The sequence below is a fragment of the Alosa pseudoharengus genome, unplaced genomic scaffold, assembly GCF_046254945.1.
Source record: "Alosa pseudoharengus isolate Yale_2024_CS ecotype anadromous, Long Island Sound unplaced genomic scaffold, YU_APseudo_1.1 YU_APseudo_1.1_scf_24, whole genome shotgun sequence".
NCBI classification, from domain to species: domain Eukaryota; kingdom Metazoa; phylum Chordata; class Actinopteri; order Clupeiformes; family Clupeidae; genus Alosa; species Alosa pseudoharengus.
The window spans coordinates 22,832,355-22,851,953 of record NW_027468689.1 but is presented as its reverse complement, the minus strand read 5'-3'; the positions used below and the strand labels follow the sequence as shown (position 1 = coordinate 22,851,953).

Here is a 19,599-nt window from a genome sequence, read left to right as displayed (position 1 = left end):
TGAATAAATGCTTTCCATTTGTCCAACACAGTTAATCCAATAGTTTAGAGTTTTTCTATGAGAGCTGTGTTACAGTTTGTCTTGATTGTTTTGACCTGCTTAAGGAAACTGGGATCCACTTGGTCTTCATGAACACTTTCTTTGCACAGCAGAAGTCATCTCATGCTAATGTGTTCACACATTTTCATTGGGTTCACACAGTTCTCACACACTTGTAGGTCTATTTTGATGAAAAATGGCAAGTTGTAGTTCAATAAAATTTGTCTTGTGGTGCTTACAGTAAGTCTTAAATGTCAATGACAGTTACATCTTGGGAGGAATAAATACAATTATTTTTTATTCAATACATTTAGTCTTTTCAGTTTTTTTCTGATACTAGAAAAATTAGAAAGAAATGGAACAGACATAGCAAAAATGCTCAATTTGAGAACTATATTTTGCTAGTGATTTGACGACAGGATGTGTTGTTTGCTTTTGCTGCACGTTTTAAGTGTTTTGAGAGAGTAACAGCCTTTTGCAAGCAAAATGTGTCATTTTGGCCAGAGTGCTTTTGTTCAGACACAGGTGTTAACTGTTTTGAGAATGTGATGTGTGAGAGTTGACGCAAGCATCAAAACGATCGAGAAAAACTGTAAATGTTTTGAAAATGAATAAAAAATGTATGAAACTAATGAAGACTTCTGCTGTGCTAAGAAGGTGAAGATCAAGATTAAGTGGATCCCCGTTTTTTTAAAAGTGCATCTTAACGATGGAGAAAAACTGAAGTACGATGATTGTTTCATATTCTCCCATATCACATTAGTCAAGTCAAGTCAAGTCAAGTCAAGTCAAGTCAAGTCAAGTCAAGTCAAGTCAAGTTTATTTATATAGCGCATTTCATACACAGAGGTCATTCAATGTGCTTTACATAAGCAAAACCCAACAATAATAGCATTACAGTAATCTGCTTGGGGAACATGATGTCTGTAAGATGTGACTGGCGTCTGCATGATGTCTGTAAGATGTGACTGGCGTCTACATGATGTCTGTAGGATGTGACTGGCGTCTACATGATGTCTGTAGGATGTGACTGGCGTCTGTATGATGTCTGTACGATGTGACTGGCGTCTGGCTGGTGACCCACCTCGTAGTCCACCTCCAGGGAGTCGGCCACTCCTCTGCTGCGGACGTGGCGGGTCTGCCGGTCGACCGTGACATTGATCTGCTTGTTGAACCGCTCTATCAGAACCGAGTGCCAGTGCTGGTCGTCCAGGAGACTCCCCACAGTCATCGAGACGTGACCACTACTGGGATGGAGCTTGGCATCATCTAGGAGTGAGAGAGAGAGAGGGAGATAAAGAGAGAGGGAGGGAGAGAGAGAGAGAAAGAGAGTGAGACAGTGTGAAGTTTGCCAGCATTCTTATGTATGTGTGTTTGTAACTAAGGTTGTTGATATTCTGTTATCGTGATGTTTGCCCCCCCCCCCGACATATTTCCTCCTCCATATTTCGTCTCCACTGTACTGCAGTGTTTACAATGCTATAGCCTTATCAGTAGAGTTTCTTCACATTTGAATTGGAGCCAGAGGAAGTGGTGAGAAAAGGAGAGAGAGAGAGAGAGAAAGAAAAAGAGAAGTTTACTGAGGGATGAGGAGGGCGTGAGGAGAGAGAGAAGTAGAGCCCTGTTCACCACAAAGGAAGAGAGAGAGAGAGAAAGATAGATAGAGAGAGAGAGAGTAGAGTAGAGCCCTGTTCACCACAAAGAGAGAGAGAGCCAGAGAGAGAGAGAGTAGAGTACAGCCCTGTTCACTCAAAGGGAGATCGAAGAGTACTGAGGGTGAAAAAGTGTGAAATAGTGAATCAAATTTTGTGACAGGCACTTCAATATCTAACAAAACAAACATAATTGGACATAATGGGAAATGTAAATAAAAACACCTTCACAAACAAAAAAATGACAAACAGACCACAGAACCAATATCTACTCGTCACAAGAGAGAGACAATGGGAGAGGGCAGGAGAAGGAGAGGGAGAGAGAGAGAGAGATAGAGAGAGAGAGATAGAGAGAGAGGGAGAGAAAGACAATAAATGAAAGGGACCGATAGATAGACAGACAGATAGAGGGAGAGAGAGAACGAGCCAAGAAATGAGAGACAGATAGACAGACAGATAGATAGAGGGAAAGAGAGAGAGCAAGAGAGAGAGAGAGTGAGAGAGAGATATATATATAGAGAGAGAGCAAGAGAGCAAGCTGTGAGAGGAGAGGAGAGATGGGGAGACCAAGCAGCCCGTGGAGAAGGATGTTCTTAAATTGTGTCGGGGGAGAGGTTGACAGGTCAGGCCGACAGGACGGGATGGTGAAGGAGCTAATGAAGCAGAGTCCAGACGGCCTGTCACTCTTCTACACGTCCTAGCTCACCGAGAGACCCTGGGAGGAGAGGAGACTCCTTATTCAGATGGATGCCACAGCACTGTCCATACTGCATTATGAGCCCACTGTCCAGACAGTCTGGGCTCTTACTGCAGGCTACTGTTATTTAGGAAACACTTGCATGTGCACTACTCTCTCCAAATAGATGATTAGGATGTGGGTCTGACCTGACAGGTCAGATGGGAACAGACTACCAGCTTCAGGCTCTGCTGTTGAGTTTATCTGAGCTGGCTATTCTGCGTGTGTGTGTGTGTGCTTGTGTGTGTGTGTGTGTGTGTGTGTGTGTGTATGTTTACAAGGCTGTGTGTGTGTGTGTGTGTGTGTGTGTGTGTGTATGTTTGTGTGTGTGTGTGTGTGTATGTTTGTGTGTGTGTGTGTGTGTGTGTGTGTGTGTGTGTGTGTGTGTGTTTTTTACAAATGTATGTGTTAACAAGGCTGTGTGTGCATGTGTGTTTACAAGGCTGTGTGTGTGTGTGTGTGTGTGTGTGTGTGTGTGTGTGTGTGTGTGTGTGTGTGTGTGTGTTTACGAGTCTGTGTGTGTGTGTGTGTGTATGTATGTGTGTGTGTGTGTGTGTGTGTGTGTTTACGAGTCTCTGTGTGTGTGTGTGTGTGTGTGTGTGTGTGTGTGTTTACAAGTCTCTCTCTCTGTGTGTGTGTGTGTGTGTGTGTGTGTGTGTGTGTTTACGAGTCTCTGTGTTTGTGTGTGTTTGTGTGTGTGTGTGTGTCTGTGTGTGTGTGTATGTATGTGTGTGTGTGTGTGTGTGTGTGTGTGTGCGCGCGCGTCCGCATGCTCACCCAAGTTGAGGTGCAGGGCCAGCATGCCTCTGTGCAGCTCCAGCGTGATGAAGTCCCCCCGCTGACCCTCCCCGTGGACCAGCACGCCGTCCGCTCGCTGGCTCTTGAACTTGAGCGAGATGACATCCTTCACCGTGCTCATGGACTTCTGATTGAACCGGTAGAGCAACGAGCTCCGCCCGTCAAAATCTGCCACGTCGGACTCTGCCAGGAGGACAAGACAGAGAGAGAGAGACAGTGAGAAGGAGAGAGTGAGAGAGGGGGAGAAGACAGAGAGAAGTGCAGAAAGAGAAAGAGAGGGAGAGAGAGGGAAGGAGAGAGGGAAATAGAGAATAAAGGGGAGAAAGAAGACAGAAAAAGAGGGAGAGATAGAAGAAGAGAGGGAGAGAGAGAGAGAAGTAAGAGAGAAGGAGAGAAGGGGCAGGGGGGGGGGAGAGAGAGTGAGAGGGAAAGGAAACTGGTTTTGACCTGGAGTGAAGGGCAGAGTGAAAGCACACTCTTGTCCACCTCCTCTGTCTGGCCTCTCTCCCTCTCCCCCTCTCCCCCTCTCTTTCCCTCCCCCTCTCTCTCCCTCTCTATCCCTCTCTCCAGACCGGATCGCTGTGAGTTTTCCTCCCTCCACATGGGTCTGACTTTAACCAGCCGTGACAGGCCCGGGGCAGCCAGCCGGTGCTAGACAGCCCACGCTCGCTCGCGCTCTCAAGACTCGTCGGCTTCCGTATGGGGTTCGGCAGGCCCCGCTCTCGCTCACGCTCGCGCTATGCAGGGCTCCATATGGGCTCAGCAGCGATTGGGGATGGAAATAGGGTCGGTGCACTATTCTGCTGTGCGCCAGTGCAAATGCTGCAGGCACACATCCAATTATGCCCAGGTTTGCCACTTATTTTCTTGCAGAAAAAAAAAAACAGCGAGATGTGGGTTGGCGAGCCACCCCCGTGAGAAGCCGTAAGAAGTGTCAGAGTCGACGCCAACACCAGACGGTCTATACATATCGCTTGTGACAGAGATTCAGATGGAAAGATTGGGTGGAAGAAGGAAATGTATCAAAAATGAATAAAGAACAAGACAACTTCACAGAAAACACATCAGATGTGAGAGTGTGAATTACCCCTACGCTATGTGGCAAACAGAAAAGAAAAACAGCATTTAGAAAAAAAGTGACATGGGACCAGCTTCTGAAGCTCTCGAGGGCTTTCTCACTCTTTTTCTCCGCAACTTTTTCTTCTCTGGCCAAGATGAAGATGAAACAACGGACATGTTTAGCATAAAGCAATTACTGCTACCCTGACATACATTGCATGCATTGTCCCTCGTGAAATTATAATGAAACAAATTCAACGCCTCGGGCGGAATCCATTCGCAGTCATTACTTATTTCATGCTTTTCCTGAAATAACTCTCAGCTAACTTGATTATTTAAATGCCCATTTATCAGCCTGGCCCAGCATCCATCCCCCAAAGTATTCTGTTTGCTGTGTACAAACAGGAAATATTCACGCCAAAGGCGACAAGCCAAATGCAGCTCTTAATCTGACCTCTGTTTTGACATACTTGTCCAGCATATAATGTAATCTCTTTAGAGAGAGGGAGAGGCAGGAGAGGACGAGATGAAAGAGGGAGAGAGGGAGACGGAGAGATATATGAGGGAGCGACTGAGAAAGAGGGATAAAGAAGAGAGAGGAGGAGAGAGACTGATGAGAGAGTGTGTGAGAGAGAGAATAAGTGGAGGGGAAGATGAGCAAACCCGGGAGAGGGGAAACTCTCAGTCTATCTCTCAGTTTGATTAATGCACTTAATGAAATTAACAGAGCAGTTCAATGTTATGACTTAATGAACACTGCCTAAGGAGTCATACACAAGAGCACACACACACACACACACACACACACACACACACACACACACACACACACACACACACACACACAACCACACACACACACGTACAAACACACACACACACACACACACACACACACACACACACACACAACCACACACACACACGTACACACACACACACCACACACACACAAACACACACACACACACACACACACACACACAAACACTCCTGAGGGAACCATCACTTACAGTTTATCAAACCTGCCATTTGCACAAGCTTAAAAACAGCTCCCCCTCTCATTGGTAGCCGTGGAGTCTGTCAGATTAGAACAGCGTGCGGCTTCCCCTGAGAGCTCAGACAACCAACACTGCCAGGCGTCAGGCGTCACGCTGCAGGCAGCAGGCGCAAGGCAAGCCGGCACCCGCAGTCGCCGCGGCACCCGCTCACACTGCTTTATGTCTGCTGCAATTTCATACAGGGATCTAACACCACACGATAACACTCTTCATACAAGCAGGTGGGTAAACACCACTCCTCCACCATCCCCCCGTCCTTCTCTCCCTCCCTCCATCCCTCTCTCCCTCTATCCCCTGTTCACCCTCTTCTGGAGTCTCCTCAAATGTCATCCTTAAGTCAGGCCCCAAACCAAAGGGTTTTCCACTCATCATTAATTGTGCAAATATCTCCGTTAAATGCGCAAATATATTCACCATTATGGCGATAGGAGGGGTTCTTGCTGCGAGGCCATTATGTGTAATGAATGCTCCCACAAAGGGGGTAATTATAAACATAATTACTGAGCACTAATTCAGGCGCTCGTTCATTTTAGCGCCGTCGTGAAGGCAAACGTGCCGTCGCCACCTGCTCGGCCTCTCGGTACCGCGCCGCCACTCATTGCTCTGCTCTCCAGACTCTGCTCTGGGTTCCCGCGTTCTCTCTTCCTCTTTCTCTTTTTTCTTTCTCTCTCTCTCTCCTTCTCCATCTCTATCTCATCTTGATTCAATTTCAGAAGTTCTATTAGCGTGACAGTAGCATACACAGCATCCTCATGGGCAATTAAACGGACAAGAACTAAGCACAACATAGCCAAGGAAATATATCTCTCTCTCTCCTTTCTCCCTCCATCCCTTTTTCCCTCCATCCCTCTCTCTCTCTCTTCCCCCATCTCTTTCTCTCTATCGCTCCCCTCTCCTTTTATTTCTCTCTCTTTCTCTCTATCTATCCCTATCCCACCACTCCTCCCTCCCTCCATCCTTCTTTCCCCTAATCTCTCTCTCTCTTCCCCATCTCTTTCTCTCTATCGCTCCTCTCTCTTTCCTTTCATCTCTCTTTCTCTCTCTCTCTCTGTCCGTCTGACTGGCTGGCGGTGGGCTGTGGGCGAGCGCGGCGATGCCTCCATTATCTTGCCCTATTAGGGAAATTGTGTGTGGTCAGCAGACGCTTATCGTGTTTGATCAGCGCGGTAAGCCGAGATACCCTCAGCGGCGGGAGTCGGTCGCTGTGAGCCATTTCCTCACCGCCTCGCGGGCAACCGGTATGTGTGTGTGTGTGTGTGTGTGTGTGTGTGTGTGTGTGTGTGTGTGTGTATGTGTGTGTGTGTGTGTGTATGTGTGTGTGTGTGTGTGTGTGTGTGTCCACCACAGGGGAAACACGCCGCGATGTGGCTGTAGGGCAGAGGGTCGCCAGCACAGTCACGGACAGGAAGCAGCTCGGACTGCTAATACGACACGTTGTCCGGCGTGCAAAGGAGCACATCAATAAATAAACAAGGCGCAGGGATAAATAAGAGGGGGAAGAAAGCGGCTCGACAGGCTTTGTGAATATTTCACGACGCGCTGTGTGCTACTGATTTCCCCTTGAAGTATTCAATGGATTTTTCCCCCTCGCTAATGAACACACCCTACGGTTTTCCACAAGCCCAGCTAATGTGCTGCGAGAGGAGAGGGGGGGGGGGGGGGGGCTACACTGGCCGCAGTCCAGATCTGACGCCCATTTCTCCACACGCCCCCGATGTTTGCTCTCCTGGCAGGCGCTTTCGCCCACAGTGACTTGCAGTTGCAGGTGCAGATATTTATCAGTATGACTGGTGTTTGAGATAGCAATCCTGACACCATGCCCTGACCGCAAGCGAGCGTCACGACAGTATGTCAACCGCACACTGCCAAGTGTCCACATTGAAACTTTCTATTTATTACATAACGTCCTAAAACTTCTGAAAAATCATAGGCTCAACAAATCAAGATGGGGCATCCGTCAGCAACACTAAAACTGGCTACATTTCGATGCTTGCTACTAGCGACTTAAGGAAAAGAAAAATGTGTTGGTTCTGTTTTTGCACTTTGCAACCTGGCTCTACCTTTACAATTACACTAAGCAGCTCAACTTCCTGGCTGAAAGGTCGTACAAATTGGAATCAGTTGGTATATTGAACGATTGGAACAAATATGTGGTAGTAGACTTTCGGAAGCAGGAGCTTTCCCTCGGCTATCAGCCGCTTCCTCTAGTAGTGGAGTTACATTTACATTTATTTATTTGCTTTTATCCAAACAAGGGCCATTTTCCCCGGGGCAACTTGGGGTTGAGTGTCTTTCTCCCGGAAACCGGGAATTGAACCCACAACTTTTCAGGCTACAGCATGCTAGTCCAGCTCCTACGCCTACAGCCATTACGCCACCACCACCACCCCAGAGTTACAGGACACTGTGCAGGACAGTTCCACTTACTGTATGCGCAGCCGTAAACCTCCACCCGGAGCCCCACCCATCCCGCAGGGCTCCAATCCAGTGGGACGAAACGCAGGAAGCGAGTCCTGATTGGATGGCTGAGCTTGTGATGGACCACCCCTTCTGTGTCGGTGTTCCCGGGAAATGTCTGTGGAGACAGGAGATACGGGACAGGTCAGTCTCAGCCCACCAGATGTGCATGAATGAATGTGTGTGTGTGTGTGAGTGTGTGTGTGTGTGTGTGTGTCTGTGTATGTGTGTGTGTGCGTGCGTGTATGCGTGTGTGTGTGCGTGCGCGTGTGTGTCTGTGCCTGTGTGTGTGTGCGTGTGTGTGTGTGTGTGTGCGCGTGTGTGTCTGTGTGTGTATCTGTGTGTGTGTGTGTGTCAGTCCCAGAAAAACACCCAAACACTAACTTCCCCATTTGCCTTGGCACAGAGAGGAAAAAAAAACAAAACTTTAACTTTCAACTCGTCCAAAATGACTTCCCACTGCCACCAACACAGTGGAGTGACGATTGGATTTTGTCAGTGGCAGGCTTAGCATGCAAAGCTACTTGACTGACAGAGGTTACATTTAATCACTTGGAGCAGAGCGCTGCTGGAACGGGCGCTCGGCTCTCTTGGCTTCTCTTCCGTCTGCTTAGCTGTAGAACAACATTTGCCGAGGAATTTAATATTCAGTGTGCAGGGCGGGGGGTGGTGCCAGGGGTGGGGGGGGGGGGGGGGGGGGGGCGAGAGCAGCAGGCCTGGGTGGCGCGATCAGTATCAATTTTATTCGGTGCCAAAACAGTGAGAATAGCCAGGGGGGTCCTTCTCACTGGCAGTCCACTGCTGCTGGAGTTAGTGCCCTGAAGACCTCCAGACTTCCTGGATTTCAACGTCTCTCTCTCTCTCTCTCTCTCTCTCTCTGTTTCCGACCAGCTTTATTACTTCTTGCCCGGTCTTGCCCATTAGCGCACCTCATCTGGGGGGATTATCACAGATGAGACACAGGGAGAGAGGGGTGCATGCTGTAGGCATATTTAAAAAGCCATATCAGCAACCTACAAGTCTTCCTCCAGGAAATCCAGATGAAAATCGCCCCCATTAACCTGTCAATAAGACAAGTGAATTTTGTGTGTGCAAGTGTAAGTGTGCAAGTGTAAGTGTGCAAGTGTAAGTGTAAGTGTGTGTCTGTCTGTCTGTCTGTCTGTCTGTCTGTCTGTCTGTGTCTGTCTGTCTGTCTGTCTGTCTGTCTGTCTGTCTGTCTGTGTGTGTGTGTGTGTGTGTGTGTGTGTGTGTGTATGTGGCCATGTGTGTCTAAGGCTCTAATATGTGTCTCTGTTGCTTTTCCCTACAAATGGTATTGCTTGGAGCCTCGGAGACTTGGAGCTGGAGCCATGGAGCTTTGCTCAGATGCAGCTTAGTCCATCAACCAAGCACAGTCTGGATCTGGCCAGCAACTCTGTGTCTTAAAGCATTAAAGGATAAAGGTTGCAAAATTATTTGATTAAATGGAGGGAACCAACTCAATTCTACATCACAAAGAGTTCATGAAAAATAATTAATACAGAATTGCGTTCATTGATATCTCTGCGGTGGGAATGGCACGGTGCCATTTTCAGTCAATCCACAGGTAATGCAGATTCAAATTAGCTTGGCACAGCCCAGCTTGGCATGGTCAAAGGTGCCAGCAAAAAAAAAACATATACGGGTGTCTTCATGGTCCGTTTTGGTGTGTGTGTCTCTCTCCATATATGTGTGTGGTGTGTGTGTGTGTTGTAGAGACTGAAAAGTATGTAAATGGCCCCCAACAGCCCCCACACCCCGCTGGCATGCCCTCAGATGCCGGTAGCCTCAAAAAACGGAAGCTTTTAGCAAAAGCCTCTGCTCTCTTGGTCAGCAGTATGTGATCCTACAGCACGGCTCTTTATCTGTGAAGCGCGGGAAGATGGGACCAGGGACTGAAGGCTATCGATTGGTAGGAGAAGCGCAACGGCCATTAGTGGACCAGTAAGCACAGAGGCCTGCGTAATCGGCATCTCTAGTGGTCTTCCGACCCAGACAAGTTGATTTGAAAGGTTGTCAAAACAAAACAAGCTGAAAATTAGGCCAAAACAAAAAACCCTGCACTTCCGTGCCCTCCAAACACACCCGCACCGAGTTGAAAAGAGAGTTTGTTGTGCATAAGCCGATTTAATGAGAACTATTTAATTATGCACAGGTCCAGGTCATAGCCACACTATTGATGCTAACTCAAGCTACGCTAATGTAAAGGATTACCGTTAAATCGAAACAAATTCAGCCAAACTTATATGAGATCCACGATGCTTTTCTGCATTCAAACATTCTCATTGCTCTAATCCTCTTTCAACAGCAATAACAAACCCAGCAGACTATTCAAGAGTCCATTCACATAAGACCGATTCGGCATTCAAAGGCAGTAATGATTCTCGGTCCAGCACCCTATCATTTGCCGGCAGAAAGCAGTGATCTGGAGCCGAGGCCAACTAAATGAAGTTTGTTAGAAAAGGGCAAACTCGAAAGGACAAGCTCTCTGATGAGCTCCGGTGTAAACAGCGGCAGGTAAACAAGCGGCGTGGAGGTGCGCTGCGGTGTGCAGAGATGCACGGCGGTCGGTGACGGGGCTCACCGCAACGTTGTCCTCCTGACGGTAAAGCCTCCAGGCGCGCGCTGTGTCGCTGAAGAGCAGTGTGTAGCCGGTCACCCAGTCGGAGCTGCCATAGCGACCCTGGGTGGCCACAGCGGTCACCTCCACACGCTCGCGCAGGTCCACCTGGAGCCAGGACTGACCGTCTGTGGCCCGTGGGGACCAGCCGCCTCCTCCTAAGGTAGACACACATACACACACACACACACACACACACACACACACACACACACACACACACACACACGCACATAACCACACACACATACACACACACACATACACACACACGCACACACACACACACACACATGTACGCACACAAATGCACACACACACACACAAACACACACACACACACACACACACACACACACACACAGACAGACATACACACACACACAAACACATGGACATGTGGTTAATTAAATACATACATAGAGTATGCCAACAGACAACCCCCCTAAACACACACACTCACACACAGATACACACACACAATCACATATGAACATATGGTTAATTAAATACACACATAGAGTATCCCACCTGACAACACCACCCTGCATGCACAAGCACACTCACAGTTATGTGGTTGAGTAGATACAAATGCCAACACTCACACTTCCATGCATGCACACACACACACACACACACTAGGGATGTAACGATTACCGGTATAATGGTAAACCACGATAAAAATGTTGACAATAATAATTACCGTTTTCATTTTAAACATCATGATTATCACTGTTGATTACCGCGGTGTGGAAACCGTATGTTTAATCCTTCCCAGCTTCATCCGAGCCTGCTTTTGACATACAGTATGCCTGGTACAATGGAACAAAACTGGTACCCTACTGATTCTGTTGTCTAATTGATGGTTTTAACTACGATTCGGATAAGGCTACACCTGATTTTAAAAGGCGGAACTTTTTCACAGCAAAATGTGCACTGTATCATGTAGCCACTCTGCATCTTTTTATGTTCATGTCCACATTAAAATCCATTCCACTCACGTTATCAGGAGAATACAGTAGCCTAAAGTTTTATTTTGAACGCTTACTTTGGTCTCACTCATTGCATCCAAATAACAGAAATAGCAAACTCCAAGTTATGGTAGGGTAAGTTAAGCTATAAGCACATAGTCAATTAAACATGAAGAACAACACTTTAGGCACACTTTTTGAAACTATTTCAGCTTGTGTAGGCCTATCAGTGCTTTCTGAACATATTGAACACACTTTTAGAAATACCATGATAATACCGAAAATCGTGATAATTTTGGTCACTATAACTGTGAGGTTAAATTTTCATACCGTTACATCCCTAACACACACACACATATGCTATACACATAGATAAGCTAACGTACATGCTTCCCTTATGAGTACATAAAGCCACACAAATATCAACACACGTTTGAAAAACACATGTACGCTGATTGACCACAGGCAACACAAACACAAAGCTGACTCAATTTAGTTCTCCTCAAAGGCAGATGCAAGAAAAATTCAGGGCCCACAAGGCTACACATACATACACACACTGTTACACTAATATATACTTCCCCAATACTCAATAAACACACAAAGGTGTATAAACACACACTACCCCAGTAGGGGCAATGTGGTAACAAGCTGCTGGGACTCAAGGATTATATGCAGTCATAGGTGTCACTAACTCACTCGTTTGGTCAATAACTCATTCTTTCCCTTACTCTCACCATTCACTCATTCACTCAATAACTCACTTACACAGTCATCTTCTCAATAACTTATTCATGCACTCAATCACCATTCACTCACAAACTCAATAACTCACTTACACAGTCATCTTCTCAATAACTTATTTATGCACTCAATCACCATTTACTCACTCACTCACTCACTAAATAACTCACTCACTTACACAGTCATCTTCTCAATAACTTATTCATGCACTCAATCACCATTCACTCACTCACTCACTCACTCAATAACTCACTTACACAGTCATCTTCTCAATAACTTATTCATGCACTCAATCACCATTCACTCACTCACTCACTCAGTCACTCACTCACTCACTCAATAATTCACTTACACAGTGGTTTTCTCAATAACTCAATAATTCACTCACCCACACCATTCACTTACATTCATCTTCTCAATAACTTATTCATTCACTCACTCAATAACTCACTTTCAAGGTCATCACTCTCTCACTTATTTAATCTCTCATTAACGTACTTAGTCAGTCACTCACTTACTCTCTAACTACCTTACTCACTTAGTTATCTTACTCACTCACTCACTTATTCACTCACTCACTCAAACAGGCATCTCACTCACTTGCTTTCTTACTCAGTAAACTCACTCACTCACTCACCATCTCGTCTGTTGAGTTTGGCAAAGTAAGAGGACTGGCTGCTGGAGGATGTTGAGGAGCTCTCAAACGACGTCGGAGGCAAGGCTGCCACCAGTGGGCCGTTGCAGTAATCTAGAAGGAGGAGAAAAACCAGAAACTATTTAACACAACATTTAACATCTCTCTCTCTCTCTCTCTCTCTCTCTCTCTCGGCCATAGAACATGGGGAAGGAAAGAGTGGGGGGAAAAAAACTCCAGTCCTCTTACATCTGTTATCAGATAGCAGACAACATCTATCAGACCCGTGTGTGTGGCCATCTGTGGAGGCGAGCAGGGGGGCTCGGGGATGAAAGTGGGTTTTGAAGCACGCCGAGATCCCATTCCAGCCCCGCTCGCACTGAGCTGATTACGCAGCCAATTAACCTTTCAAAAGCCTCCTGAGCGAGCGAGACATCAAATGGCATCGCTCTCTGTTTTACAAATGGAGTCCAAATTTCAAGAGGAAAGACAAAGGGAGAGAGAAAGAAAGAGAGAGAAAGAAAGAGTGAGGCATAGAGAGAAAAAGAGATGGAGGGGTGGGAGGAGGTATAAAGAGAGAGGGAGAGAGCTATAGGGATGGAGGGAGTAAATAAGAGAGGGGGAGGAGAGAGATATAGAGAGGAAAGAAATGAGAGATAAAGACAAAACTATAGAGGGATGGAGAGAGTGAGGTGAGAGGAAGGGGGGGACAGAGCGATTGAGATGGAAAGATTGAGTAGGAAAGAGAGAGAGTGACAGAGAGAGTGAAAATGGAACAGAAGCAGAGTGAACGAGTGTGAGAAAGAGAGAGATGGCAATAATGAATAAAGAAGTCGTTCTAAGGTCAGAAGGAGAATGGCCTGAAGCTATCAGTGCCCTCTGTTACACACACACACACACACACACACACACACACACACACACACACACACACACACACACACACACATATGCGCACACACGCACACACACGCACACACACACACACACACACACACACACACACACACACACACACACACACACACACACACACACACACACACACACATATGCGCACACACGCACACACACGCACACACGCACACACACACACACTCCTGCCAGCTTTAGTGAGACTTCAGAGAGAGCATACTATAGCTCAGCGGACCACAGATCGCCCAGTTCCTGGCTTTCAACGACCTTCCCACCCCCCGGAGTACCCCCCTCCCCTCCCAATCACCACTTTGCCTCTCATCTACAGAGGGAGAAAAGCTAATTAGAACTCGCCAACAGCTCGGATGTGCAGGGGAGAGCAAATATGTGGGCTTCTTTCATCACACCCCCTCATTACAATCCCCCCCCCCCCCCCCCCCCCGGCGTGTTTAACTTCTGGACAATATCTTTCTCTCTTTCTTTCTGTCTTTCTGAATGTGATGGACTGAGACAGCGGTTCCTTTCAGGCGGATAACCTGCATCAGTGGACAGAGAGCCGGACGGCATAGGGACTCATACATATGAATGTGGGCAGCCACACAAACAAGCATGTTCTCCCCCCCACCCACCGGCTTGCACACTGCGGCCAGCCCACACTGTGCCCAGCCGTGGCAAACCCCCGCCGAGTCCGACTCCGCCTGAGTCTCTGTTCAGCGCACGGAGCTCAGACACGATGGAAATGCAAAACAAGAAGAAGTGGGGTAGGGTGGGGTGGGGTGGGGTGGGGTGGGGGAATTATCTCACTCCCCTGCGCCGCGGGACTGAGAAAACAGTTAGCTCATCCACCTGCTCTTCACTGCAGTCTCTTCACGCCACTCGCACAAACACACACACACACACACACACACACACACACACACACACACAGACATAGATACACACAGCTTCCACACAAACTTAAGTGTGCACACATTCACATAACAGATCCAAATTTACACACATCCTCCTGATACACACACGCTCAGTAACACATATAAGACAGACACACACACACACACACACACACACACACACACACACACACACACACACACACACACACACACACACACACACACACTCACACACACACACACAGACATAGATACACACAGCTCTCTCACACACACACACGCACTCAAGTATACACACATGCACACCCACACACACACACACACACACTTTCTTGCAGAGTGTTTCCCTGGCGGCAGCTGGTTCAGACACATTTACCTGCGGTAGCCCTTCGCCTCTTGTGTGTCCCCCTGCGTGGAGGAGGTGCGACTCCCCCCCTTCCCCTCCCCTCCCCTCTGCTCCGCTCCTCTCCCCTGTGATGTGTCCCTGTGTGTGGAGGAGGTGCGACTGGCCCAAGCTGAGCAGAGTGGGGCCTGAGAAACCAGGTTAATGAGCTAGAGATGGAGTCTGAGGAAACACAAGTCTACTCGCCTCATCATCAACACAGAACCGAGGGGCTATGCACACACACACACACACACGCACGCACACACACACACACACACACACACACACAGCCAGTCATCTAAAAACGGGTAGAGAAAAACAGCCCTCAGAAACCACATCAAACAGCCACGTCACCAGGCACAAAGAAAAACTAAATGTGCTGATGTGCCTGTCAGAAGCTATAAGCTCACAAGACAGAGTGTGTGTGTGTGTGTGTGTGAAAGGCAAAAAAAGAAAAATACACACATCTGGGGACACACTTACAAGGCGATGCAAGGCAAGACTAAAAATGGCAAGAAAGCATTGCAGCGCTGCCAAAGGCAGTTTAGATGATTCACGGCTCATTGGACTGTTAAAATCCCTTTTCGTGTCTTTGAAAATGTGCAACGTATAATTGCACCCGCCGAGATCACACCTCAACCTTGTCAGAACAATACGTGGTGGTAGATAAGCGTGGTTTCTTACGCAAGCTAAGGAGGGAGAGGAAGCTCAAATGTACGGGGGATTAAACATTCATGTTTACAGAATGCCCTCCTCCCTTAGTCAGCAGCAATACATCCACCTCCCCAAAACCACCCCTGGTCCCACAAACGTACTGCTCTGTCTGCCCAGGTGTTTAGCAGCTACTTGGGCCGACTCCCGGCGTTTGGTCTCTCAGGTGTTTCTCCCCCATGGGGCATGAGTGTGTGTGTGTGTGTGTGTGTGGTGGTGGGGGGCGCAGGCGTCACGGCTGGAAACCACCGAGGCTTCCTCCGGTGAGGTTGAGACGGTGTGACGCGACGGCGGCGGCCACACATTAAACATGCATTGGCCTCCCTCGCTTGCTCCAGCCTAATGCACGAGCCGGGGCTGTCTACTGCTGCTGCTGCACTGCGCTCCACTCTGCTGTGCTGTGCTGTGCTGTGCTGAGTTTAAACAGTCCAAAGCTCCCACAAGTGTGGCTTAAAAGAATGAGAGGATGGCTATTAGAGGATGCCCACCCCTGTCGCCACGGCTACTGCTGCACACAAAGCCACCACCGCCACTGTCACCGCCGTTCCCGTTTGATGCTGAACGCTAATCTCATGCTCTGTTTGATGGAGAAGCTGTGCATCAGGCCACGGCGTGAACCTCCATTTTCTCCTCACCACCTCCTTCTCTCCAATTCTCTCTTTCTCTCCCCCCAGCTTCTCTATCCTCCTCTTTTCCTTTTCTCCTAATCTATCATTCTCTCTCTCGTTCTCCAGCGTCCACCATTCTATTGTCTCTCTACTCCTCTTTTTCTCTTTCTTCCTCACACGCACACACACACACACAGGTGCTTCCACTAGCATTTTTCTTTCTTTTTTTTATTTTATTTTCAGCTTTAATGGTTTATGGCTATGCCTCCTGACCTGGGCTTGGCATGGTGAAGGTTCCACTCTAATGTAATCCCTAAGAGGCTTTTCGCACCTTACAACCAACACCACCGCTGCACACACACATTTATAAAGTGAGAGAGACATGGAGAGAGAGAAGGAGAAAGACAGGAAAGGAGAGAGATACATATATATATATATAGAGAGAGAGGGTGGGTAGGGAGAGAGAGACATGAAGAGAGAGAAAGAGAGGGAGAGCGAGATAGAGACAGAGAATGTGTGATTCACAGTCTGTTCTGGTAATCAAAATGCTGCTGGGGGTTTCTCACTGTGGGAAGAACATGCATCTTTCATGGTGTGCAAGCCTCTATCCAGCCTCTATGAGGCTACTAGTGTGCTACCTGCAGAACTCATGCGGTCAAGGTAACACACACACACACACACACACACACACACACACACACACACACACACACACACACACACACACACACACACACACGCACACATGCTTGCACACATAAACTGTACATACACACACATATATACACACACACACACACACACACACACACACACACGGTGCTGAATATATTTCCTAACAAATCTGTTGCAGAGATGTTATTGCCTGCTGTGTATTTAACGTGCAGGTGGATAAGGGGAGTGTGCAATGAGAGGCTTCCTCTTGAGAATGTGCATACAGGCACTCCGGAACACAGACAAGCAGATGCGCTCTGAAACCAGAGGCGGACAGAGTACACAGCTTCATTACTAGAGTAAAAGTACAGATACCCTTTGCTAAATTTGACTCAAGTACAAGTAAAAGTACAACAGTCAGATGTCTACTTAAGTAAAAGTACTGAAGTACTTGTTTTTAAAAGTACTTGAGTATCAAGAGTACAAGAGTAGCCTACATTTTCGAAATATTGCATTACTACTGCCACAGTGCTTACATTTATGTACAGAAACGTCCTACATGGAGTTATGAAAAATGTTAATGTTAATACCTTGGAGAATGTAAAAGGAATTGAAAGTAAAATCAAGTCATTTTCATCTTTTTACCATGTTGCCAGGGATGGGCAGTATTTCTAATACATGTATTTAAAATACGTATTTCAAATACAAAATACTATTTTGTAATTGAAACACTTGAAGCGAAAACTATCATTAACTTGTTCATAAAGTTGAAATAGTCTGGCGAGGTGGGGCCACAGGTTGGTACATTCCCGGGATGGACCTGCTGCATCTTCATCCATTGTTTCGTCCATGATTTCGTCTCTTATCTAAATCTGACCATGGAGTTGACTTTGACGGAAAGCTGAAGGTGATTGCTGATAGGCTGTCCCAATTAGTGGCGCCTGCACAATCCAATCACATTTGAAAGGGGAAACAACAAATTGAGGGTTTCTGAGATTTTTCTTTTTTTTTTAGAAGAAGTAACTGGTACTCACAGTTATGGATAGAAATGTAGTGGAGTAAAGAGTACAATATTTGCCTGTCAAATGTACTTGAGTAAAGTCATGAGTACTCCCCAAAAATGATACTCGAGTAAAGTACAGATCCCTCAAAATTGTACTCAAGTACGGTACTCAAGTAAATGTACTCCGTTACTGTCCGGCTCTGTCTGAAACAGAACACTGAACTCAACGCCGAGCCTTTATTGGTGGACGATTACGCCTCTGAACCAACACAGGGAGCAATGGGAGAGCTAGCGGCTCACTGCACTCTCTTCATCTATTCTCTACAGTACAACGGGTTCCATGCCTCTGTGTATGTATGTATGTATGTACTGTGCATGTCTGTTTGTATGTCTGTCTCTATTAAAGTGTATGTATGTGTCTCTCTATGCACGGGATGTAGCCTACTGTATGTCTGCCTGTGTGTCTGTTAACATAAATAATTAATTAACACATTTATTATGCCTTAAATTCTAGAAATGAAATCTCTGTGTGATATCTACTGTATGCATACCAATGACTGTCTATATTATAGTCATGCATGAATACAAATACCACTACAAAGCTAAATATGTACAAATGAAATAGCATTAGGTCATTACGGTTTTTACGTTTGTTTACACACTAAAATAAAAATGTCCACACAATTTGCAAAATTCTACTCCAAGGAGCAAAACACCTCCACAGATTAGCACAACATTACACACAATGTCTGCTTCACCCTTTTTTCAAAACATACATTACACACAGTGATTTGTAAAACTCTACACACATTTTCACACCTTAGACACAGATAAGGATTGTGAGGTTACTTTCTTGTCATTACAAAGCCCCGGATCGCCAATGACCACACTAATGAACGAATTGGATAATCACATCCACCAGTTGTGGAAGCACACATGTGCTTATTTGAAAACGCAGCACTCAGGTGTGCTATAAAAGGCAACAGTTGAGTTCACCTGTCTTCAACAAAAATGGAAGGAGCTAGAAGAAGAAGAAGAGTGATAATGAGAAGGGGAGCTCAAAGGGGAGATGAAGGAGCTAGAGGAAGAGGAGAAGGAGGTAGAGGAGGCCCAGGTAGAGGAAGAGGAGAAGAAGGAGATAGAGGAATAGGCAGACAGAGAGATGATGAATAGTTACACTATTCTTGTTGCTTAGTTTTTCTTCAGAGTCAAAGTGTATGTACTTCATGCAGTAATTTTTATTTGTCTACAGATTTTATTTGTTTCATTGATTTCATTGTTGGTTGATTACTGTAACTGATTATGGTAAGAAATACTGTAATTGAAATAAATACTTGAAATATTCAGTCTGCAGCATCAGGGTTGTGCAGTGCTTGATAGGTTTATAGTAGGCCTATTTGTGTACATTCTCCCTATAGTATATCTCAAACTAATCATGAAGAATGTTGTGGGTTTGTCACTATTGCCATCTAAATTATCCCTTACATAACAATGTGTGTGAGAGAGGCTTTGCAACGCCCAACTCACATTTAAGGAATGGGCGTGTCCAGAAAAACTACAGTGGTTGAAGGGTTGGCAGACAACAAATAGCTCTGGAGTTTTAAGTGATAAAGGGGCAGGTTTATTTACAGTGCGCAGGTG

The 19,599-nt window shown here is 46.5% G+C and overlaps 1 protein-coding gene across 1 annotated transcript in view; it reads right to left on the bottom strand.

Moving 5' to 3' along the window:
• Window positions 1–19,599, bottom strand: part of cntnap5b (contactin associated protein family member 5b) — a 75,388-nt gene that overhangs the window by 36,987 nt on the left and 18,802 nt on the right. The window contains exons 2-6 of the mRNA XM_076302525.1: window positions 12,793–12,903; window positions 10,405–10,598; window positions 7,773–7,920; window positions 3,205–3,408; window positions 1,124–1,308 (exon numbers count right to left, since the gene is read on the bottom strand). Coding sequence (XP_076158640.1) covers window positions 1,124–1,308; window positions 3,205–3,408; window positions 7,773–7,920; window positions 10,405–10,598; window positions 12,793–12,903 — 842 coding nt within the window. The remainder of the gene's footprint in view (window positions 1–1,123; window positions 1,309–3,204; window positions 3,409–7,772; window positions 7,921–10,404; window positions 10,599–12,792; window positions 12,904–19,599) is intronic.